Source organism: Opisthocomus hoazin, chromosome 28 (genome assembly GCF_030867145.1).
Source record: "Opisthocomus hoazin isolate bOpiHoa1 chromosome 28, bOpiHoa1.hap1, whole genome shotgun sequence".
NCBI classification, from domain to species: Eukaryota; Metazoa; Chordata; class Aves; order Opisthocomiformes; family Opisthocomidae; genus Opisthocomus; species Opisthocomus hoazin.
The window spans coordinates 5,001,275-5,026,224 of NC_134441.1; the positions used below are offsets into that span (position 1 = coordinate 5,001,275).

Consider the following 24,950-nt stretch of genomic DNA (forward strand, 5'->3'; position numbering starts at 1 on the left):
CGGGGTCCCCTGGGTGCGCCGCAGTCTCGCTCCCTGGCTCTCGCAGGCAGTCTCTGCATCCGAAGCCCCGCAGGCATCGCGACCGCCAGCCAGCTCGTTCCCTCTCAGCGCTTCTTTTTAAATATCGCGCCTGGAAGCAAAGCAGCCAACTGCCTGTGCGATTGCCCTATCACTGCGGCACGGAACGGGTTTACAGAGATTGCTGCTGTTGGCACGGTTCGACTGTGGCGTGGCAGGACCGCTTGGTGTGGGGCTGCCAGGCTACGGTACCGATCGCGACGTGAAGGCTGCCCGGGCTGCCTCCGCCGGGGTTCGCGCGGTGCCGGGCGCCCGTCCGTGTCTCTGCCCGCCGGCAGCCGGCTGACTGCGGCCCCCACCCCGCGGGCGGCTGTGCCGAGCCGGCGGCCGAAGTGAGCGCGGGGCGGCTGCGGGAGCGTCCGCAGCCCTCCAATCGGGGGAGGCTATGCAAATGTGACGCCCTTATTTGGGAGCGGGCTCCTCCCCCTTCCCGGTATGTCTGCTCCCGTTGCTGTAACCCATTCATGGTGACCGCGCTGGGAAGGATCGCCTCTTCCCGGGCGTAGCGTGTAACCAGACTCTCTTTAGCTCCATTTCTTCCTTTCTTTTACAATTTATCCCTCTTCCTTTTTTTTTTTTTTTTTCACCCCCCTGGATTAGGCAGCAATCAATCCTTCTCCCTGTGTCTGTTGAGAAACAGGTGATCCTTGTTAACAGCGATCAGTTTGTGGATGCAGCTTCCTCTCCGGCGTTTGAAGGATGATGATACCAGGCAAGACTGAATCAGCATAACTTTTACTTTGCAAGAGGAAAAACTTTTTTCCCTGTTTGAAGGCACTAAAAAACACGTAGCATTTTAAAGCAGAAGAAGTTGGTTTTAAAGCTGAACTTCTCCACTTTCCTGGGATTTGTGTGTGTCAAAGGCTGCGTCTTTTTTTTTTTTTTTTCTTTTCTCCTCCCTTATCCCCCAAAAGGAAACTGTTGCTAGTTGGAATAGACTTTTTAAATGTTTGGGATTCAAGATACTTTAGGAAGAGGACCAATTCTGAAAGATAAATCTCTAGGTTCTGAAATGGATTCCGTCAGGTCCTGGGTCAGAAACGTTGGGGTTGTGGATGCAAACGTAGCAGCACAAAGGTAACCGTGACTATTTCTCCCCTGCTTTCTCCCTCCTTTTTTTTCTTTTTCTTTTTTTTTTTTTTTTTTTTTAAGCAAGCCTTTTCTTTACTCCCTGTTGTTGTTTGCATTTGATATTAAATTTACTTTCTCGCTTTCTGTCCCCCTCCCGGTCTCCTCTAGTCAGTGAAAATTCCAAGGTAGTACAGCTAGAGCTAGGGAGAAGCGCTCCAAAAAGGGAGAGCATCAGGACTCCTGAAATCCAGTGCGGGGATCAGATGACAGAGAGATCGGATCATTCTTTCTTTTTCTGCGCAAGGGAGGTGGGGGGGGGGGGTTGGTAGATTTGTTGTACCTAGCGATACAGACTACTCCTTCCCACTTTCTGGGTCAGACAGCCGAATAGGAGTGGACCAAAGTTAGAATTAACCTCAATGTAGATCACTTCCCCCGCCTCCCCCGGCCCATCTTGTTTTGCTTAATTCCAGTGGCTCTGTAGCTACCGTGGGCGTCGGGGAAATCTTCACCCGCGGGTTCCAGGCTGCTAGCTGTCCGGGACAGGCAGGCAGCGCCCAGAGCGTGCTTTCACTGGAAGGGGAGCTGGCGGAGTGGGGGGCGGGCAGCCCGCAGGCTCCTGCTCAGCCCCCCGCAGAGCTCGCGCTTGGCTGTGGGCAGCACCTGCCTGCGCGGGCGGGAGACCTCCGCCGATCCCAAACACCGGGGCTCGACCGTGCGGGTTTTACTTGTTTGGGCGGGTTAGCTCCCCCTCCCTTTTTATTTTCTCTTCCCGGCCAAGTCGGCACAGGACCGTTATTCCAGTCTCCTCTCGTTAGGGGTAAGATGATGAAAAACCCTTTTAGGTAAAACATTTTCTTTTCTCCTTGCTCTCCAGATGCCTTAAAAAAACCTCAGAAACAAGCAAGCAAGCAAGCAAGAAAAAGTAGTACCGTCGGGCAGAGGGAAGGCTAAAGTGGTCCTGGGGAAAAGTTGGGGTTTATGTAGTATAGAGACAAGGTGAAGGGCATGTAACAGCAGATGGGACTTCATATGAAACAGGGACATTATAGAAATAGTATGTCCGTGCCCCCACCCACGGCCTGATCCGTTAGCAAGGTTTTCCAAGCGCTATGGGAGGAGTTATCAGAGTTTTATGAATGTCGATAGACGGTTTAATAAATACAAGGCGGGGGGGGGGGAGGTTTATTCCTGAGGAAACCGAAAGTAAAAGGAAACGGCTCCTAAGAAGCCTCTAATTCGCGGGAGCGGTGGAGATGCAGTCGCACTGTGCTGCGTGGTGGCATCGCCAGGTTTTTTCCGGAGATCCGTAACAAACCTAGAAATCCGAGTTCTTGCATGCAGAATGAGAGGAAGCCGCAAACTAGGTGCAGTTGTGGCGGATGTGGTGAGTTCACACTGCACTTATCTGGCAATGCAAAGCACAGAGAAGCATCTGTAGTTCTCTGAAAGAGTCCGACACTTTTTGCCAACGTAGTTGGATCTATTTTGGGGACTGAAACCCGAAGTTGTTCTGACTCCTAACTTGTCTGGCAGATAGACTTAATCTGTCTGTCAAGTAATATGGAGGTGCTCATGTGCACCTCTTTTCTCTGCAGTAGGTAGAAATTGGCATTAGGGAGAGGGAGCTACAACTAGTTTCACTGAGAAATGTAGCCGCAGGTAGGGATGGTGTGGATACGCAAAAGCATTTAAATCTTTCCAAGCTGGGAAATGTGTGGGAAATGTCACTGCATTTTCTGCAGTCAGGGACAGGATTTGGGCAAGGGCTAATTAACTGGAGTCTAAATTCTTTTAATTTAAATCACAAACTGAAGAGCCAGGCATCGTTTCAAATAGGTCAGTGACTAAAGACTACATTGACAAACTTCATGCTAAGGAAAGTGGATGCTCTTCTTGAAACTAGTTGGCTTTTACCTAAAATATAGGTGCCCTCAAGTAGGAAATATTTCAAGGTCGCTTATCGTCTTCTACAGGAAAAGTGAGCGATGCTGGGATGTATGGGTAGCACTTCCAGACTCTCTGATATGTTACATCTACTTCCCACCCTGCGCGTTGCATTCCAGACAGGAGTGTGACAGGCAACGAGAAAATAGGTAGAGGAGGAAGAAAAACACTTCCTGCGTTTAGCAATAACCGATCGCTTAACGTTTGGGGTCTGAAATTATTCTTGTCCTCGGAGCATAGCTATAAAGATCTCGGGGCCACGCCGAACCGAGCGTTAGGTGACAGCTTCGAACTTAGGCATCGCCCCGTGCCCCCCCGGCCCGGCTCCGCGTTCGGCCGCAGCCGCTCCCAGCCCTCCCCGCCGGCCCGCTCGGCCCGCGGAGCCGCGGTGCGTGCCCGCGGCGGTGGGGGAGCGCCGAGGCCGCAGTCGGGGGTGACAAGCGACTGTTCGTAACCCCGCCTGGCGCTCGGACAAGGTGGACGATTCCCGGCTTTCCTCTGAACGCGTTCTGCCTTTTCTGTTGTTTTGCTGTTACTGCTGCACAACCTGGTAATGTCTTTGTCTCTCCCCCCACACCCCATCCCGTATGTTTCCTCTACAGCGGAGTAGCTTTGTCCAGAGCTCACTTTGAAAAGCAGCCACCCTCCAACTTGAGGAAATCCAATTTCTTTCACTTTGTTCTGGCTCTCTACGACAGACAGGGGCAGCCGGTGGAAATAGAGAGGACAGCTTTTGTGGACTTTGTAGAAAATGATAAAGTAAGGCTTGTTACCTTTCTTCTTCCTCTTTTCCTCTCCAAATTTGATCTTTTCTTCGCCCTCATCAAGCTGCTAACTTTTACTGCCTGATGTTCCTAACAAAATACAACCAGCCCTTGGTCAAGGGTTCAGGTGCTTTGGTAGAGCTGTTGCCGTCTGTGTGCTGCTGTAGATAAAAAGGCTTGCAAGCCTCTGCTGTATCGGGAAGACAATGGGAGTTTCATACACCCGCTAAAAATAGAAGAAAATATTTCACAGGGGACAAAAGTGCCTTTTTTTTTTTTTTTTTTTTTTTTTACCTACCTGATCTGCCAGGCATCATTATTACCCTAACAGAAGTAGAATCTGACCTGTAGTGCATCATTATCTGTTGAGCTTGATTATTTGTATTTCTTAAGACCCCAAAGTAAATGGCGGGACTTGAAAAGCATTTGCTTTTGGATTTTAAATCCATGTGTTGACCACTTCACAATGTTTTCACAATTATTTTCTTAGTCATGGACAAGATTTTTTTTTAATTATGAAGAATGCTCAAAAATAATTAACTCCTAGGAAATTACAGTGAAAACATGCAAGAAACTTCCGTGTAACACAACCTTCAGGAAATAAATAACGAGTCAAAATAACACTACTGCGAAGTAAAGAAAACATTAAAACCAAAACCCACTGAGCTTTCCCACTATCAATCTGCTTTATATTAACTGACTTGAAAGGTACAAATTTGTCTCAGTGTATTGCCTTGAAAAAGTTGAGAGCATAATAGCAAACAAGAGAGGAAAAGAAGTTCTTGAACTCCTACAGGAAAAGATGTCAGCAGTATTTTGTAGTTTGTCCTGGGTCACTCGGAAGGTTAATATATCCCAATCAGTGGATTCACCTCTCAGAATTTTAATGAACTTTGTTGTCACTTCCATCATGATTATCAGCTTTTGCATTTTAAATGTGCCAAGTGTAAGTTCTGGAATAATTTTTTTTTTGTTTTAATTCTCTCTTTCAGGAGCAAGGCAATGAAAAGACAAACAATGGCACACATTACAAACTCCAACTCCTTTATAGCAATGGTGAGTCCCCTTTCCAGTCACCTTTTGTAGGTTGTAAAGTGGGGCAAGATTTGTAGGTGCTGTCAGTATGATTTCCAAAATACACAGAGATTCCATTGCATGATGCCCCTTCAGTGTAGGGATGTTTACCTTCAGTTTACCTGGTGTGGACGGGCTTGGGAAACGCTAGAGGAAGCATAACTAAATGGTCTTTCTGAGGAGGTTTAATAAGGCACAAGATGAAAATAAATGGTTTTGTTCTGATGTTCAGATAAAGGTGCACGTAACAGCATTATTTATTACTCTTCTGTCTCGCTCTAGGTGTCAGGACTGAACAGGATCTGTATGTTAGACTCATCGATTCAGTCACTAAGCAGGTGAGCATAGCTAATATGTGCCGTGCTACTCTGTCCCACCTCATCCTTCCTTTTTTCTTAATGTTGCCCTGCATATTTTCTCTTCTCTGGTTCGTTTTTGTCTCTTGTTCGTCTGTACTGCAGACCTTATATTTGAGACCAGTTGAAAAGTAATGCTCTTAAGTGTCTTTTTTCCCCCCTGTATGGATTGTAGGTTTTTATCCACTTTTTATCAATATTTATGTATAAGCTTCTTTCCCCGCTCAAAAAGACTTTGGGGGAAGGTATTTATTTGCAAGCAATGATGAGCAATGGTAAAAAGCCTTCACCTCAGTTCTGAATATTATGACAGATAAGTAATGCTCTAACGCTACTTGCTTACCCCTTTTCTTAATTATTGTAGCCCATAACTTATGAAGGACAGAACAAGAATCCTGAAATGTGCAGAGTTTTGCTTACCCATGAAGTCATGTGCAGGTAAGATAATGTTATTAACGGCATATCATTTGCAAAGTTTGTTTTCATGGGTGCCAAAATGGCCTTTCTGATGAAGCTGTAGGTAGGGTTTGATTTTTTTTTTTGTTTGTTTGTTTTGTTGTTGTGTTGTTGGGTCAGAGAGATTCTTTGTGTAGGAAGACTTTCTTTGTACGTGTGGCTAATTTGGGGGTTTGTTTTGTTGGTGTTTCGGTGGGTGTTTTTTTTGTTGTTTTTTTTTTTTTTTTACTGCAAGAGATTTAGTAATCCTAGGTCCACATTCTGAGCTGTGCTATTTTTGTTTAAACTAGGCCTTTGTATGTGTTGTTTAAAGTGAGACTTTTTATATGCTTATTTCTTACAAAATCCCTGTTCACCTTTTGAGAATGCGCAGTTTAACTTACAGCTTTTTACCTGGAAACTAAAAGGTATTCTTCATGTAATTTTCTCTGGTGAAATATTTTAATTTTCTTAATTAAATTATCATCATTAGTGTTCTTTAATTTTGCTTAGTTCTATCCCAGCTAAAAAAGAAGCCTCTTGAACCAAACACAAATCCTTCTTTTCTATACCATGTAGGCAATATTTAGGGGACTTCCACCTTTTAATTAAAAAAGACACTATTTTTAGCAAGTAAAGATATAAATTAGAGGGTAAAAGGAGTTGAGGATGTTTTTAATAACATTTGTATAAGTCTGAAGTTACATGTACCTTATGTATGTGCATCGCGCTTCCATGGTAACTTATTACTTTTCCTGTTCTCGTGTAATTAAATTTTTTTCAATACATATAACAATGCAAACAGTCAATGTTCTTATATTAAAATGTGTTAAATTGTGCATAGAATGTTCTTTCATAAGATGAAAGGCAAAACCAATCTTAACCTTTATTAAACACAGTTTGTGATTTATTGTGTTAGTGGGAGGGGGTTAAGCTGTTGGACTGAACGTTGCTGCTTTTAATGTTGTAGTTTGCTACTTGATGTATTTGTTTATTTTAAAGTAGCCTTTTAAGTTAATATAGTAGTACGAGCAGCTTATTTGGACAGATGCCTTGTCAAGGGAAAGTCTCTGTTTCAGTGCTTAACAATTATGTCAGCTACTCTTACTTTTTGAATATAATAAGAATCAAGTAAGTGTATAGTGTTTATCTGTTGTGCTTTGCTCTCATTAATGAAGAAAATTATCATTGTTACTTTTGGCCAACATTCATGTATGTATGCACAAACGCAGTGTATATCATGCATGAGAGATGCATACGGAGCACTTTAAGAGGACATGTAGGTGTAGTAGAACAATGAAAGGTATATATGTTCCTTTCTGGCACATCTAGAACTTGTGTATGTACTTAAATGTATATGTTATCCACATTGTTGAAAGTCTTTGCTATAACTACGTGAAGATTAGAGAAGAAAAATCTTTGAATTGCTATGCAGTTGGGTCCTGGTTTGTGATAACAAAGTAACAGTTAGCATACTTCATCATTCTCCACTCCTCCTGTATAGAGGGCAGTTCTATTTTGGAAGTTAACATGCTTCAGCAAACACCAGCAGCTTCCCATCCAAATGTACTTCTTTAAAATAAAATTAATTTCCCCTGCTTCCTGTCTAATGCCTTTGTAGTATCAAACATTCTGTTCAGCTTTTACATACCTGGCTTCCACTGATGCCTATAAACATATTCCGTGCTTGATTTAAGGTAGTGTTCTACAAATGTAAACCATTATTCTGATTATACTGAACTCTCCTGCTTGATAGATTAGCTAAGGAAGAATTACAACTCGGGGACATCCTTTCCATGTAAAACAGAGATTAGTGAACAAAATCAAAGGCGCTCTGTAACCTAATTGAGACATTTGATTTTAAATGTCGTGTTTTCCCAAAGTATCTCTGAACAGGATGCTGCATATTCCGAAGAGGCACTGCACATATCACTTTGAATAATGCCATGGGAATGGATCCAACTCTAGTTAAACTTGACATTTTATTTTATTTCTTTTAAGTACAATAATCAAATCTTCCTCATTGTGTGCTGCTTAAGTGGCAGCATCAATTTTTAAAGCCTCTAGTTTAGTTTGCATTAGTAACAGTATATAAAAATTTAATGCACTGTACCCACTCTGCTGTCCGAATTGATGCCTACTGTTTTTAAAAAGAAGGGTCTGCCTGTCTTTCTGCTCCTCTTCTTCCAATCATCGCTAGTTGAAGGAAGACATTTTTTGGGTATTTTTTTGTATGTTATCGCACACGCAGATATTCTTGCTGTATAGAGACAAGTGCATCTGAAACTCTGCATCTTCCACTCGGTGACAGATGCATGCTTAGCAGGAAAGTTGTCTAAATATTGATACGGCTACAACAATCTGTCATACCAATTGAAAGTTAAACTCTCAACTCTCAATAATTAGTGCTTTCGGTGAGAGGCTGTATTTATTTATTTGCAGATCTGAAATTTTTCGTTTGGGTTATTATGGCCTAATGGGAACTGTTCCTATTAGGTGGATGTATCTTAAATACACAGTCTTTGCCCCCAATGGTTGCAAATCAAGGTAAACAGTCTCCTCTCCTGGAATAACTTTTTTTCTCTTCTTCCTTTCTTCCAATTATCGACTAAGAGGAAACTAGTTGTTATGCTGCTGCCAGCAACCCCCTATGCCCTCAATGCTCAGAGGGTTAAAAGGTATTATAATTTGAACAGAAGTAGTCTCAGGGCCTACAGCTGGCTAATAACAGAGTTGTATTGAGTGCAAGCAAGCCCCACAGCTGTGACTTTCGCCACAAGGCTCAGACTAGACAGGAGCTCTAATCAGCTGGGCCAGGCGGCCACTGGGGCCTGTGTCTTTATCGGCCAGATGGTGTGAATTTAGACACTTTTGTTATGCAATTGCAGGGAGGAGTTGGGGAGAAGAAAACAAAACAAAGGCCACCATGCTGTGCGCTTATTTGAGTTTGAAATTAGAGACAGATTTTTTTTTTTTTTGGAGGGGGGGTGAGGGGAGGGAAGTTGAGGACTGAATTTTAAAACCATTTTAGTCAAGTGTGAGGAGGGAACGGATGCGAGTTTGCCTTTGACATGAGCCTTCTGGAGTATTCAGTTTGTAGATCTGGTGTTGTCTGTGGTAGCTTTTTGGTTTCCGTATTTGTTTTTAGTTTTTTTCAGGACTGTTCATAATGTGAACTATTATTTTCTCCCACGTAGATCTAGTTAGAGGGGAAAATATAGTAAGAAAATGTGTGGAAAACAGAAGTCTTAGGCATTTGATATTCTTGTTTTAAGCAAATAAGCATCTCTAAAAGTGTGTTCCTAGCACAACATTGTAGCAGAAGTGTAAATATTGGTGAAGTCCTGCCAATAATTTGCTTTAAGAGAATATTGTGGGCTTAATCCTGAACCACCAGAGTTTGAGATTTTTGCCATTGACTTAAATTGGAACAAGTCAATTCTGTTACAGTCAACACTTGTAAAACAAACCCAGTGGAAATGTTAGTGCTTGGATACTGTGATGAAATACTTGGAAATGGGATTTAAAGATTTGGGAGGTACTTTTGCCTCACTCTTCAAAAGCATTCTGATTTACGTGTGAACTAGGTATTCACTGGAAGTTAGTGACTGTGTTCCCTAAGAATTCTCTTTGCATATGTCTGGGCTCCAAAAGTATCACGGTCAAAGGGGAAAACATCTAGCATTCTAACAAAAATCTGTTACTGGAGTGTAATAAGAATGTAGATATTTGTAAAATATTTGGACAACTTAAGCTGTAAGCCACAGTTTCAGAAGGAAAATTTTTAGAATGTAAAGTTCCTAACTGTGATAACTGTGCAAACTAAAGTAAAGCAAGATGCATTTATTTCAGAACCCAGCCACATTGTACTCCAATCTCGCATAATTCGTTCTAAAACACTTCCTATGCCAAGAAATGGCAGCCTCTCTGGGAAGAGTATGGGAGCTGATGAGATGTGGTGGAGGTACTGCTAGTGTATTCTGCTTGAACATTACTGTGGTGTAGTGCAATCAGAAATATTTTTTTATGACTATCTGCATAAATTACACGACTAAAGGATATCTCATTTAGTATTATTGCAAAGAGAGGAAATGACTGCTGTATCAGCTAGCTGTAAAAAAAACAAACCCCAAAACAAAACCAACAACAAAACAGTGCACAACTATCTTAAAAATTGAATTCCTTTTGTTGTTTTATTATAGTGGCATGTAAACCAGCAGGGCATTTATTCTTGGTGTTATTTCCAATGCATTGTTATATTGGACATGTCAGAAGTACATGCCAAATTTATATACACTTCCGAGGTTTTTTTTTCTTCTTTAGAAAATATCTCACAACTTGACTTTTAGTAAAAAAATATGCAATTCTTTATAAACAATCATTAGTCAGTGAAATGCATAAAGATGTGCTTAAAGTTGGGAGAAGGAGGGAGTGGGAGTATTCTTAGCTAGTGTGAATTACCATAGCTTCACTGAAGTCGATGGAGCTATGACAATTTACAGCAGCTAGAGGGTCTGCCCCAGGGATTTTTAAATATTTAGAGTATCCTTTTATTTTAAAAGGACTAGCATTGATGAATAAGTGCAGGTTTGAGGCAAAGGGAATGTAGAAACGTTGAAACAGTTAGAGCTGCTATTCAAATAGATCTGCTAGTTGTATCTCATCTTGCTGGGCAATTTCAGCTTGCAAACAGGAAGTTCCTGGCACACACTGTAACTTAAGGAGAAAATGCATGCATTTGAAATCTGAAAGAGGTTTTTTGTCTAAATGCTTATTTTAGGTATTTATAGTTGATATTAGGCGTATTAAGAAAAAAAAGCTACTCTTTCATATTTTGTACTGCTTTCAGTGGATTCAAGCATTTTATTTAATTTTTTTTAATTCCTTTGCTTAGAATTGCTCCACAATTGGAAAACAGTGGGATTCAGACTGACTTGAGAATTTTCCAAATGTATTCAGCACCTATTATACCACTGTACAGAAAAGAAAACAATTTCTTGATTCCATATGTGCAAATTTGAACAACCTCAGCAGAATGTGAAAAACATGATTTGGAAAGACATTTGTGGAAAGGCAGAATCTGATCTGGTGATTTCTGAGGCATATGGGACTTCTGATACAGTCTACTTAAAAGTTTTGGATGCCTCCATCCTCCACCGCCTATGTTAGCTTTTGGTGGAACAAAGTATCTGAGCATCAAGACAGCTTAAATCTTCTGACAGACTTCTATGTTGCTGCAAATTTTTAAAATTGGGAATTTCAGAGCAAGGACTGTTTTTTTTAAAGTCTGTTAAACTTCTGGTACTCAGCTGGTGTATATGCAAGGAGCATCACCCATGTCAGTCAGTGGAAATCAAATTCCTTTTTTTGTTTGGTGGTTGTTATTAAAAATGGGGAAAGGAAGTACGGTGGTTCTGTTCTTCTTTCCTGAAGAAAGTTCAATTCACTGGCAGTGAAGGACATCAAATAATCCCCGAGTGTAGGCTGTATTCTTTGTCTCCTGATATATGTGTATATATGTCCACACCCATGCATGCATGCGCACACACACACACACGGTTGTCGTTGCCTATGTGTGCATGTACACAGATGTCTTTCTGCGGTATGAACCTTACTGCAAGCTCCTGAGGGCAATAGCGTTATCTTGCATTTTCTTACCAAGTCAGATAAATATATTTATTTTATGTTGTGAGCTCATCAGAGAGAGTTCTAATTTCTATAAAATCATGTTGGTGGCCACACAGTATAAAATGTGTATAAATGCATGCTTAATTTTAAGGGCTTATCATCACTGAAACAATTGCAAAGGGATTTGGAGACGAAATGCCAAGCTGAAAAAATAGCTCTTCAGATCCTTGGTGGGATCTAAGTATATTCAGTTTCTGTTTTTTTCAATTGGTGCTACTATAGTGTTGAATTTTTCTGTGGGTGTATGAGACTTAGAGCTTACTAGATACTTAATAATCAACAAATCAGTTATTGGAATATAGCAATTCAGTAGATTGCTTATAGTCAGTTCTAACACCTTCTTTTGATGGACTTTTAACCATACGTAAGCCACGATACTTATGCCTGTAATGTCATTATGACACCTGTTAAGTCATTATTAAGCCTTTAAATAGCACCTTAGTCCAAAGTGTGGCCATATTGCTGTTCATTTTTGGCTTGGAATTTCAAAAAAGGCTGAGGGACGCCAAGTGCCGAACTCCAGTTGGAGTCAGCCAGGATTTGGGCACCTTGTTCCCTTCGTTCTTCTCTCTTCTGGAAAGCCCAGCCAGAATTTTCTCTGTCGCTTTTCTAGGTGTATATCGAGTCCTGAACGTTTGCAGATGAGACTTTGAGCAGGTTGCTTTGCTATCAACTGTCCCAGTAATTTTTTAAGTTTGGTTTACTTTCTCTCTCTCTAGTCGGTGCTGCGAGAAGAAAAGTTGTGGCAACAGAAATGAGACTCCGTCTGACCCTGTGATCATTGACAGGTAGGAAACGAATCCTCATATTCCCACAAAAGCAACCCCAAATTGTTGTGTGTGCTTTGAGGTGGCTGAAGGTCTTTCTTGATGGTTATCTGTCAGCGTCTGCTATTCAAGGATCTCTGTGCTTCATGATTCTTTAGAAAAATGTCCACCTAAAAGTTGGTTAGCTTTAGTCCATCTGGGCTTACTTTGACAAAATTGGTGTTTATTTCTTACATTAAATTCTCTGTGTATCATTTTCATTGTGATAAAATATTCTATCTATGTATCTGGAATAATTTCTATTCATCAGGGATACGATCCAACTGGATTACTCAGACAAATAAAGCTTTGAGCAACGTGGCAGCTTCAATAATATTCTTTAACAAAATAACAATATTTTTGTAGAAATGTGGGGAGGAAGGAAGCGGTAAAGGCAGAAGTGCAACATGTTAGGCAGGATTAAAATTGATGGTTTGGGGATTGTGAGTAATTTTATGTAGAACAGCAGCTTCTTATATTAGTCGGTTCCAGATCCGGGTCTAGGTTCTGCTTGCCAGTTTCTAGGAAAATAACATAAATAGGGAGAGCGGCATTTTTTTAAATCATGAACTGGCACGTTAAAAATTGTGAGTATTTATGAAGGCTTAGAAAACTAGCCTGTGGAACTCACTGGCTCAGTGTTGTTTGAGATCTGGAGTTCAGCAAGATTCAAAAAGGAAAAACAGGAAGACAGAGCTGTTTCAAAAAGAAATACAGAACCAAAATCTCCAGAAGGAGAACAGTAAATAAGGAAAAGTCAGGAAGAAACCTCCCCACCCCGATTATTCTATAGTAACTGTTTAAAGAGTTCCTTTTCCCTGAAGCAGCTGGTACAAGGGTCAGTAGAGAGCTGATGCTGAAGTGGATTGATTGTGGATTCAGTTCTTATGTGTATATGTGTCTGGCATGTTCTGTCTGCATTCTAATAAGCATTATTTGTCATAGTATTTCTTATGAATTTTGTTTTGGCGTTCAAAATGGTCAAACTGGTTTGAATACAGATCTACAATTATTTCCTTCATTTTTTTTCATCACAGAGCCAATCTAAATAATTTTGTAACTTCAATGATGTGATGGGGTTCTTCCACTCCCTCTACCCCATGGTTTTCCCTTTTAGTTTTGTACTTACAAGTTGTGGTTGGGGCCAAAGTTGGAAGTTCCAGCAAACTGGGCTGTTTATGTGGGTGTGCGGGACTGTTTTGTGACGAGGAGCAGAAGTGCTAGATGTGCCATCTCGACACTTTCTATGAAATTTCTAGCTTATTTTTGGCTGTGTTGATGTTTGGTGTGAATCTGCATTTGGGAACTTTCCAGTTTGAATTTTTTAAAACTTGTATGGCTGCTGGAAAAGCAGCATGACATAAGGCAGTGTATTAATCTATGAGTTAAGACCATGAAGGGTGTAGTTCCTACCACTAATGGAATTTGTCATCTTGAGCAAGCTGTCCATCTTCATGCAAAATGAAGATTCTGATGCTTGCTGTGGGTCTTTGAGATCTGTTGATGTAAAATGCAATGGAATTGACACTGTTAGAAAGAACAGATTTATTCTTTTAAACAACTGTGTGTAAAACATGCATCATCACAAGTTATCTGTGTGGTCAATGAGTCCTAAGCTTTCCTCACTTGCTCTAAGCCTAGAACTTTTATTCCTAACTCCCTGCTAACAGCAACAGGCATTCTGCCTTGTAGGCATTCTGCTCGCGTGGAAGCGTTCTCTAGGTTTCATCTGGCAGCTTCTTGTTGAGTGTCAGTTCCTCCCTTGCATCTTGGTGTGTGTATCTCAAAACTGCAACTCAAATCTGGAATTCAGTAGGAGTAATAATAAGGTAGATGAGAGAAGTAAGGGGTACAGCCCCAATAAACCTGTTTCACTTGATTTTAAAGGGCAGTCACTCAATCAGATTTAGGCCAGAGAGGAAAGAAATTCTTACAAGTCTGCACTGCTGTCTGGAGGTGGCACGGTTTAGTGAACAATGTGGTGAATAGAAGCGAAACTCGGAGCTAAATCTTTTTCTTGTTCTACTGCTAATCAGTAGTGCAGCATCTAGCAAATGGCTCTCTCTTTTGTACAGTTATTTTTATTTCACTGCTTTACCTTGTTAAACAAAGTTAGGGGAGTGAGGGATAATCCTCTGTGCTACACCTTAATCAACACATGTAATGCAAATATAATAACAAAGTTATGCTGTACATGGCTGTGCACAGAGGAATTAATTGTCTAGTTTGTCATCCTCAGACATTTCCATGGAAGTAAGTACAACTACTTAGGAGTGTAACGAAACAGTCCACTGTCCCAAGCTACATTCAATGGGGCTAATCTTTCCATCTTTCAAACAAGCAGAAGACTCTGCTGGAGAGTCATGTGTGTTTGAACTAGCTTGAACTAGCAGCAGTGTTTTTATTCATTTAGGGGGTCTTTATATGGCTTCTTTAGAAGACAACATCTATGCTTAAGAACTTGGTAGCAGGCAGAATATAATTTCTGAAATGTAGCTCACAACTATCTGCAATCATGCAGGCCAATAAATACAGTGAGATTTTCAGTTCAGTGTTGCCTTTGTGGTGTTTTTTTTTTTCTTAGTTTAAAATGAACTACAGGTTTTCTTTAAAAACATATAATGATTGCAATGAAGGTGTTTTTTCATAGTTTGAAATGATAGGTAAATGTAAAAATTTGTCATGTAACAATGCAGCTGTTATATTCTAGCATGTCTCTAGAGAAGTGAAAAAAAATGTAAAATGGAGAGAGAAGGGATTACAAAACCATACTTGTGTTATGAAAAGCCATGTCTAAACAGCGCGTGCAAAGTGAAACGGGACTAGAGCTTTCAATTTAGAACAGAAGGAAAACAGAGGCCAGAGAAGAACTTGGTTATCTGAAGGTTCTAGGGTTCTCCCTTTGAGCCTAGGTTAATTCACATGCGTGGCTCCTGCTTGCAAGTGCGTGTGACAAAGTTGTGGCTGTCACGCAGGAGATGCCATCTGCACTGTAATTCCAGCTCTGTGTGTGGACCTACATGGTTAAAACACGGTTTGGTTGTACAGCACAGAGAAGACCAACATCTTCAAAGCTATAGCAGATGACTATCACAAGGTGTAAGAGCAGAGACGGAACCCATTTTAGGTTGAGCTGTGTATAGCTTAGGTCTAGCAAGTTCTGTGTTTGCTTTGCAATCCCCACAAATGCAGTGGCCTACTCAAATATAAAGGATTCGGGAGGGCACCCCGTTACTAAGCGCTAAGCTACTCTACTGTACAAGCAGCCCATGCATAGCTAGCAGGTTTCCTCAACAACAAAGGAGCTGCAAGGTAGAGGAGTTTAGAGTCCAAGATGGAATAAGCTCTGGATAGTACTTGGAGGTATACTCCTACCAAGAGTGGGCACAAGTTAAATTCGCTACTCTACCTGTAAGGGTGGTGAAGAAGCAAGAAGAGGCATTGCCACTGGGTAGAGCTATACACCGATGTCTGTGCTACTGAAACTTTATTGTTTTCCTTTTTAGCCTGAGCTAAGTGGCTGCATCTGGTATGCCTGTCTGTGCCATAATTGCATGCTTCTGGCCACGCTGTAGATGCATCCTACAAACCTCACTAGGCTAATGAAGCATTCGAATCAGTTGAGATTATGACCTGCCATCCCACGTTGCACTGAACTAAACGCACAAAATTTAGCTGAGTGCAGGGACTTACAAGTTGTTGCAAATGAATGTAACTCCATCAGCAGTACGGCATTTTCCCCTTTATTTGTTGCTTTCCCCACTTCCTTGCCTTTTACGCTTCCAGAGACTGATGCTTAGACTATTGTTTTGGTTTATCTGTTTATTGTTGTGGGTAGGCACAATTCACTGGTGTTTGCCAAATCATGGAAACTTGTACCTCAGTTTAAAAAGGAAGAAACAGATCAGTGGGAAAAAAATGTCAGCCATGTTGTTGTTGCGTTTTTTCTTCTCCTTGAATGAATTCCAGAAGTTCTTATGCTGAATAAAACATTTCTGCTGTGACCTTTGCTCTGGGAACTAGATTTAGATCATAAGGACTTGCCGTTATTTTTCTGTTCACTCTCGGAAACTAGCATTTTTCTATATGAAAGGGAGCCTCTTCACTGAAATTTACTGTGTTACCCTCTCCCACCGACAAAGATCTGTAGGATACATGAGAGTATTTAGGTTCCTGCAATGTTTCGAGTCAGAATTCCAGTGTAACTTTGATCAGAATCTGACTTCAGAATGATGCCTCTGTTTTAACAGCAATGATACAGCTCAAATCCTGCAATGCTGCTGTTGCAGGCGTCACAAAGCAGAAACAGACATAACTCCACTGGTGCACAGGACTGAAAGGACCACCTGAACATACATGGGAGATTACGTGCTAGATCTTTAGTCCAGAAGCATTTGCACATACGTGCTTTAGGTTTTTTAGACAACACAAGCCATGGTCACTTCTCAAGATGTTAGAACAAGCTTTAACTGCGTACAAGATCAAAATTAAACAGAGCTAAATTGGTTCTAGTGTGTTCCCACGGAGGGTCATAGCACTGGTGGATCCCAGTGATCTTAATTTCTGTTCATCCTGTCTTGCTGCTTAGTTTTTGAAGTTGGTACTTGTGGAACTGGTAGGTTTTTGAGACTTCAGAAATGTAAACGTTTGGGTTTTTTTTTCTTTCTCGTGGCTGAAGTGATGGTTCTCAATGTTCCTTGTAGTTCCTGGAAATTAAGAGTGTGAACTTCACATACTAATATATCCTGCTTTGCTGAAATCTTAGACTGGGATATGAAGTGGATGGGTTGCGGTGGCTTTCAGATAGAAGGGTGGAATTTTGTTCTTTTGAGGATGATACTTCCCAAATGAAAACTGTATTTTGTTGCACCTATATTATAATTACCTAGTTTCCTACCTTTCCCACTCTAGTTATGTAAATAAAAAGCATCTTGGTCTCATGATTAAGAAGTGGTGGATACTGCAAATGAATTTAATTCCTCATTTTACTGCAGATTTTCTCTCTCATTTTAGGTGAGTTGTTTACTTTGGGATATAAATTACCCATTCATCAAGTGGGAATGATCTTTTTTTTTTTTTTTTTCTTTGTTTCTCAAAGATGTAAGCTCTTCAGAGCAGGTTATTTTGTGCACTTGTTACTCTTAGTGCTTTACCCAGTTTACTGAAGCTGTGATCTAATGGAAGCCTCCAGGGTACTGGGGAGAATTGGGTGACTTTTTTGGTTGAAAAGTTTATTTGCTTATTTTTTTTTTCTTCTAATAAGACATAAATAGTCAAAAGAAATTCCTATGTAATTCAAATAAAACATCTTAATTCGATTAAACAATGCAGTGTAACTGGGGTGGGACAGACTTTTTTGTTGCTGGATGGGAAATTGCTTGGAACACCACTACAAAATGTGAGCATAAGCTCTGTGCTGTATGTAGCTGGCTGTCTTTATGGTTTTACTGTGTGGAGGCTCTGGAGTCCTTTGCTGTCTTTGAGCTGATGGAATGAGGTCATTTAGCTCAGATGCTTTAAGAATCTGAGATCCTGCGTTCAGTTCCTCCTACTGTTAACCTGGACTCCTCCTAGTTGTCCTGTAAAGACTCTAATGTGTTTTGTTACCACCTTTTATTTATGTATTTATTGCAGTTGTTACTGGGGCAGTGGTTGTAGTGATGAATGGGATTTGAGTGAACTGCTGGGTTGTGTGGAATATTACCTTGGGTCAAGACATGCACTAACCAGTGGGTGGAGGCATGGGGCCAGATCTGCAGCTGGGTCAGCAGTGCTGCATTGACCTGCACCAGCTGAGCACCTGGCACAGTGGTTTGAGTAGACAGTGAGCTACAATACTGGTCAGCTGGCACATGCTGTAAACATTTTGGCTGTTATTATTATTTTTAAAGAAAAACCCCAAAGCATGAACACAGCTGGCACTTGTTAGCATCTCTAAAAAGAAGCAGAAGAGACTGGATTACATTCTTGTGCCATAGGGGTCCATCCCATCAATATAGAAATGGGGCGGCACGGATAGAGAATTTCTTCCCTGCTGATACTCATGCTCTACCTGCTGTATAGATAAACAGAGGACCGAACTCTCCCAGGCTGGCTGTCTGGCACATTTCGCAAGAACTAAAACTCACTTTAGGAAAGACAGCTGTTGCCAGGCTTAAACATTCTGACTATGCCCCTATAGTGTCCTTGCTGTGTGTTAAAGCGCTCTGCGTGAGATGTGTACATTAATAGGACTGGGCTTTATGTGTTCTTATGTCCCCACTGCCAATTCCCTCTCCCTGAAAAAAAGGCAAAAGGACATATAGATTGGCTTTCATTTTGAGGGGTCTGGCTTGAAAGAAGTGCGGATTTCTGGCTATCCTATTCTGGTTTTTGCTTTCTCTTAATCTCAGCCATCTAAAAAGGACTTTATCCCTTCCATCTCTCTTTCAGGCTGATCCCCAAAACCACTGAGTAACAGAAGGGTATTTCTTAATGCTTAGAGGCAGAACAGCAGGAGTGGAGAGGCCTGGATCAAATTCCCACTGATACTGAGTTGCCCTGTCACTTTAAACGAGTCGCATGACTCCATGCCTCAGTTTCCTCATTAACACAGAGTGTTAGCAATTACCTAGCTGTGGGAAGTTTTTTCAGATCATTGAAACAGGAGTTTCTGTTTTTATTTTTCATGTTTCTACTGCAAAGGGGATTTTTGTATACATGGCAGAGTTGGATTGCTGTTGTTCTACTCTGTTCTCCATACTCCTTGTAAGCCTGCCAAGGTAGAATAAATGTCTCAAATCTGTTGCTGCTGTGGGGTGAAACTAGGAGCCACAGAGAGACACAGCCCTCTTCAGCTCCCCACATGCTCCAGTCCCCCCTTCCAAGCCTCCAAAACCCACAATGATCTCGTCTCTTGTCCTAGGGAGTCAAAGTCCTTTGTTCACTGCTAAACCCTGCTCTCATGCAAAGAGCTGCTGTTGTGCCATCTGTCTCTTTATGAATTTTTTAGTAGACTGGATGTTTGTGGGGAGTCAGTAACTTAAAGTGCACTATCCTAGCCATTTGACAAGTGGTTCCGTTAGTGCATAATTTGCTTGTTTCTACCCCCCCTCACTGTTAGGCCAAAAGAAAATTTCCTTACTAGTTTGCCGTCCAAAGCATTTTAAAATATTTGATGTGTACAATCACTTAAACTTGTAAATGGAGTAAACTGGGGACTAGCTTATGTCACTTAATCTTGGTGGTTTTTTTTAATGTCGACAGACAACAGATTTTTCCATCAAGCTGGTGTGTCAAAAGAAGCGTAAAGATCTCTTTGAGCGTGCTAGAAAAATGAAGAATGGCCTTGTAGTTAAGGAACTAGTTTGAGCTGTGGAAGTCTTGGGTTCTGTTCCTTTCACTCCATTGCAGACTCTCTGTATTTTTCTAGCCATTCACGTAGTCTGTCTTTAACAGTAAACCAGGAATAAGTGAGTGCTTTTCTAGCTTTCACTGATAACGTAAAGATACATATGCTGAAAATTGATGTGTGGAAATGTGATGGTGATGTGGAAAACCGTTGCTGTTAAAGTGGAGATTGTTTTGGAGTGATTAAAAAAGTTATTCTTCCCCCAGACTATTAGTTGTTAGCTGCTGCTGACTGGGCTTAAGGTGTTACTACTTCTGAAACTATGCCAAAAATAAGTGAGATGAGTTTAAATCACTGCTGATTTCAAGCACAGATTTATTAGGAAGCTAACAGAGCTGGAACCTCACTTCCACTAGCTTTTTGTACATGTGTGCTGCTAGCCATGTGCTGTCATTGTATGACCATGCAGCCATTTGTCCTGAGCACCCCATCTGAGCCCTCTGAATGGGGTGCTTGCCTTTTTGGACATGTTAGAGGGAAAAATGTAATGGGTGGAGTGTTAACCAATATTGATTGCTTTAGTTCCACTAAGTCTGTAACTGGAATAGTTAGCTCATGTTCTGGTTTCAGAACTGCAAGGGGAGCCTGGGTAAGTCCGAGCAAGGCCATATTAGATAATTTAAAGAAATAAAATGTGACTATTGCTACTACTGCCTGGAAGCCTTAAGAAAGTAAGTCCAATGAATACAAGACCCAAAGGATTTTAGCAATTCTGCATAAATCAGATAAGCTTCCATGATGCCTTAGTGCAGTTTGGACAGCAAGCATGGATGAATTCCAGTCTTGTTAGATTAGTTGTGCTTTAGCGGAGATAAAAAACATTGGTGCTGGCTGGCTGAATCCTGACTGAGAAATGCAAAGTTTTGAGCAAAGTTCAAACACAGTGTGGAAAAGCTTGTCCTCTTTTAAATTGAAGCTTTATCCCTGCAGTAAGGAGAATTTGATCCAGCTTATGCTGTGTTCACATGAACAGCAAATGAGGATGTTAAATGGCTGTACAGCTAGTTGATAGTAAGGGGTCTCAGGCGGACAGATGAGATAGCAGTGTAAGGAGCCATTAGAATCAATGAGTTTGGTAGTAGTGGAGAGGGAAAGGGAATAAAAGTTTCCCATGAACTAAAGCACCTTTGGGAATAGAAGCTGAGGATAAATTCCCTATGCAAACAGAACAGAAGAAATTCTGGGCGTATAGAGCAGTAGTGTGTGACATGGGGTCTCTACAACTCAATGTTTTGAAAATGGGCCTGCGTTTGCCTGGATCCATCTGCACTCATCATCGAAAATGCCAATATTTCACAGTATTTGCATACTAATGAAAGCATCCTTTGTGTATTTATGACCTGAAATACCTTTCCTTATCACTTTTGCACTCCTCTCGGCCTCTGTCTAGACCTGGTTTTACGGACTTGTCACTTCATCTGCCCTAACCTTTTTTGTTACTGCCTCTTGCTTTCCTTTTGAACTTTTTGTTTCTGTCTGTCCCTTTCTTGTGTGTTTCTTTCACCATCTGTTTCTGGTGGGATCTCATATATTTTCTACCTTGTAAACATCCCAGGATTTGAGCCTCTCTAAAGCGAGTGCTTCGCATCTGAAGAAGGCCTCCCGATTAATGTGTAGTGTTTCCTGCTTTCAGATAGGTCATGAGATAATTTGTCCTGCTCAGAACATCAATCCAAAGTCCTGGTAAAATGAAGACAAGCTTGAGATTGGAAGTATATAACATATATCTGAAACTTGCTTAAGTCAGTTGGAGATGGGCTCATAATTTTGAAGATACTCAGAGCTTACATGACTTGCCTAAGATCACGTAAGAGGTCTGTGACACAGTGAGAAGTGGAATCCAAGTCTTGTGTGTTCCAGGCTGGATCGTGTAAGTGTGTCCTGGAACAGCATTTCCTCTCTGCAAGGAATATGTAATTCATATTTCCATCTTTCTCTCTGCTTTGGATCTCTAATGTGCTGCTGTCATCCAACCAATCTTTCTTTTTCTTTTTCTTTTTTTTTTTTTCCTTTTTCTCTCCATCTCCTCTTCTCTGCTAATTTCCTTCACAGATAAATGCTTATTTCTCCATTTGCCTTCCATTTATAGTCCTGTGTTTGGTGGCTTTTTCTTCAAGTGGAGTCCATTGAGCTTGTAAATTGTATTGGATCAGTGAGCCTATAATGAGGCTTCTAAGTCCAAACAGTGTAAGTCTGCTGGGATTTTATTGTTCATAAAGCGTCTTCCCTGGGGAGTGATAGAGCCATTAGGTGTGCGCTGTGTTTAATATTTGGTCATGACAGGAAGCAATAATTTTCTATCTTTTACTGTGGCTCCCCAGTTGTTTTTTAAGCAGTCAGCTTATTTGAGTCTCGATGACTGCAAAACCATTAGGCAAAAGGAGTTGCTCTTTCCTACATGGGTTTGTATCTTTCCTACAAAGGTTATTTCCAGAAACTAAAGTAAAATGAAATGACAACCGATTGCCTTATGGTGGCTTTTAATCACTTGCCCATCTTATGAACTCCCAAGCGCCGTCACACCTGACAGGAGATGGCATAAAGCTGGTTTCACCAGATGATGGCATTTCTCATGCTGAAGAGATTTTTTTATTTATTCCAGCAGAGAACAACCAACAGGGCTTTTATTTGTATGGTATGTTATGGGTTTGGGGATTTATCTTGTGCAAACCACATCAAAACTTCCTTTCATTTCAGTGGAAGCAGGAGCAAGGTTGTATTCAAGTATTCTGGAAGTGGTTATATATATTTTAGCAGAAAAAAATTCAAAAGCAACTAACAACTTTGGGTGCCTCCAAATTTTTTCTGAGGTCCACCTGTGAGCCATTTTCAAAAGGTTTCATTTCCAGGTGGCACTACATCTAGCAAAAAACATTTTCTTTGAGAAAATTAAAAAATGAAAATCAGATTTTTAATCTGCACTTGAAATGTATTTTCAATGGGGGAAAATAACAACCCCACAAACCAAGGACTGAAAACCAGTGTGCTTTTCTAGAAAAGACTTGCAGTTTGGGAAAGGAAACTTTACATTTTTCCACCATTTTTTGTTTTTGCAGCCCTTACTGTTGCTCTTTGAAGATCAAGCTATATTATTATTTTAAATTGGCAGTGTAAAGCCACTTGATAATTCTCCAAGTACACATGCACTTTTATTCCCTGAGTCTTTAAAACTGAGCTTTGTCGCACATTTAACCAGTATACTGTTTTTGAACCAAGTGTTGTCCAACAGAGCTGTGTTTTCCCTTAGTACCTTTCAGGAGATGTGTAGGGCAGAAACTCCATCTAGGACTGTAAGTGTAGCATGAGCCTGACAGACACCCAGTTTTTCTGATTTGTTCCAGTGGGAAGCTTTCTCTGGGCTGTAGGAAATGGCAGTGCAGTAGTTGACACAGATTCACTGTTGCACTGCACCCAAGATACCAAAATAAGATAGCCTGCAGCTGGGAAAAGGAGTAAAACTGTTGGTGACAATACGACTGTGCCCATCAGCTTAGACTCTGTTTACAGCTATGTGTGAAAGTCATTCCACTGTCTGTGAGCAGTTGTTCTCAGGGAAATTAATGCAGTTTGGAGAGAGCTTTATGTAGGGCATAGTGTCTTACCAATCGGTAAGTGGAACTCCGAGATAAGGATTTTTGCGAGTTGAGTATTTCTCCATGGGGAAGAGAAATAGAATAGGATGAGAAATTTTAACTGACTTCGGAAAATCTATAGTCCAAGGTCCTCTTTTTGACCTGTGATTTTTAAGCTTCTTATTACTCCATTTATTCAAGATCCTTTAGCAAACTCTAGGAATTGTCCTAACCCATTCCTATCCTAGGTTTTCCACCGAAGCAAGATGAAATGAAAAGACCGAGTTAGAGGAAGCCCATAACGATCAGTGAAATCAGTGCATACAACTCCTCCTTTTCCGCTCTCCCCCTAAGCCTACATCAATAAACAAGAGGTTGTGTAGAGGAAAGAGCAAATTTGGGGCAACAGGCTAGACAAGATCAGACTCTGAAGGCCACACCTTTACAAATTCAGTGTTCACAGACCAGATTGGGGAGCGAGCCTTCTGTGGTCCTACCTCAGAGGCATACACCTGTTATTAACCCAGCACTTTGTATTAGCAAAGTATGCTCTAGTGGAAGGGATGGAAATTTGGATATTTGAAGTCCATTTACAGCACTCCTTGTGGCCTGCAGAAGAACTTGGACAAATCACTTCTCTCTTGATGTGCCTCATTAAACTGCAAGACCTTTGAAAGGGGGACTGTTTGGCCAGCAAGGTGGGATAAGGGATGAGGAGAGCTTCATCTGGGATAGGAGTGCTAGGTGATTCTGCAGCACTAATCGTGATGGCAATTTAAATGATATTGATGGTGTTTGTCAGCAACAGAAGATGTTTTGAGTATGTTGACAGCTAGTTGAGGAGGAACAGTCAGTCCACACAGGCTGGCCTCTATGAAAAGAACATTCTTGCTCACATGTTCAGACGCCACTATGTCAGTTTAATACATACAGTTAAGTACCAATTAATTTATTTTTGAAACAGTAGCCTGGTGGTGCTGGGTTATAGAAGCTTTCCAGCTCGAAACAGTGTAACTTCATACACATGTGGCCTGGGGTGATTTGTGAGTGATGTGACTCCAGCTCTGCAGCCCTTTTCCTTCTGCTCCATGGATTTTTCTTCTCTTTAAAGAACAAAAGATTACAGTAACTATTCTTATTGGAAATGTGGATCCCAAGCAAAGTAAAATGATATCATCAATTACTACAAATCCTTTCAGGATTCAGGCTCTGCATCCTGATATGAAGTTGCTCCTCTGACAGTCTTTTTCCCGTATTCCTGGTGCTTCCCTCAAAGCACTAGTCAGCTTTCTCTATGGGATACGCCATCAGTTCTGCACACTTCTGATGTTTTCCATTGTTGCTGCTGACTGCACCACCAAGCTGGTTTTTTAGCTTGATTATTATAGGTGTTCACTTGCTCTAGTTAGAGCTGTTCCTTTGCTCCAGGGGAAAAGTTTTCCACTACCATATTTTCCCGCTGGGTCCTTGTCTTGATCTTTGCAGCTCTGTGCAAGAGGCTTGTATCAGAAAGGAAAGAAATAATTGCCTTGCTCTTATGGCTCTGTACCCAAGAGCTGTGTTCCAAAAGCGTGACTGCACAAGGTACGTTTGCATTAGCCAGATACACAGGCGTTCTTTTTCAAAACGCCAAACCTTAGAAGTTCATTGAGTGTTTGAAAAGAGGTAGCATAGGGAGGGTAATTACAGAGGCGTTTAAAGCAGTTGAAAGCCAGTACACAGCGAACAGATGAAATTAGCTGATGGCATAAAGAAATTAGACTTGAAGC

General features: G+C 41.1%; 1 protein-coding gene across 9 annotated transcripts in view; it reads left to right on the plus strand.

The window, feature by feature from the left end:
- Window positions 1–956: 956 nt before the first annotated feature.
- The window catches only part of EBF2 (EBF transcription factor 2), a 143,479-nt gene continuing 119,485 nt past the window's right edge, over window positions 957–24,950 (plus strand). For 8 of the 9 annotated variants that reach the window (XM_009940851.2, XM_075444581.1, XM_009940850.2 and 5 more), the window contains exons 1-6: window positions 957–1,155; window positions 3,699–3,855; window positions 4,853–4,916; window positions 5,217–5,272; window positions 5,655–5,728; window positions 12,133–12,201. In XM_009940851.2, the coding sequence (XP_009939153.2) occupies window positions 1,025–1,155; window positions 3,699–3,855; window positions 4,853–4,916; window positions 5,217–5,272; window positions 5,655–5,728; window positions 12,133–12,201 (551 nt within the window). In that variant the 5' untranslated portion in view covers window positions 957–1,024. The remainder of the gene's footprint in view (window positions 1,156–3,698; window positions 3,856–4,852; window positions 4,917–5,216; window positions 5,273–5,654; window positions 5,729–12,132; window positions 12,202–24,950) is intronic. The other variant, XM_009940855.2, reaches the window with a different exon arrangement.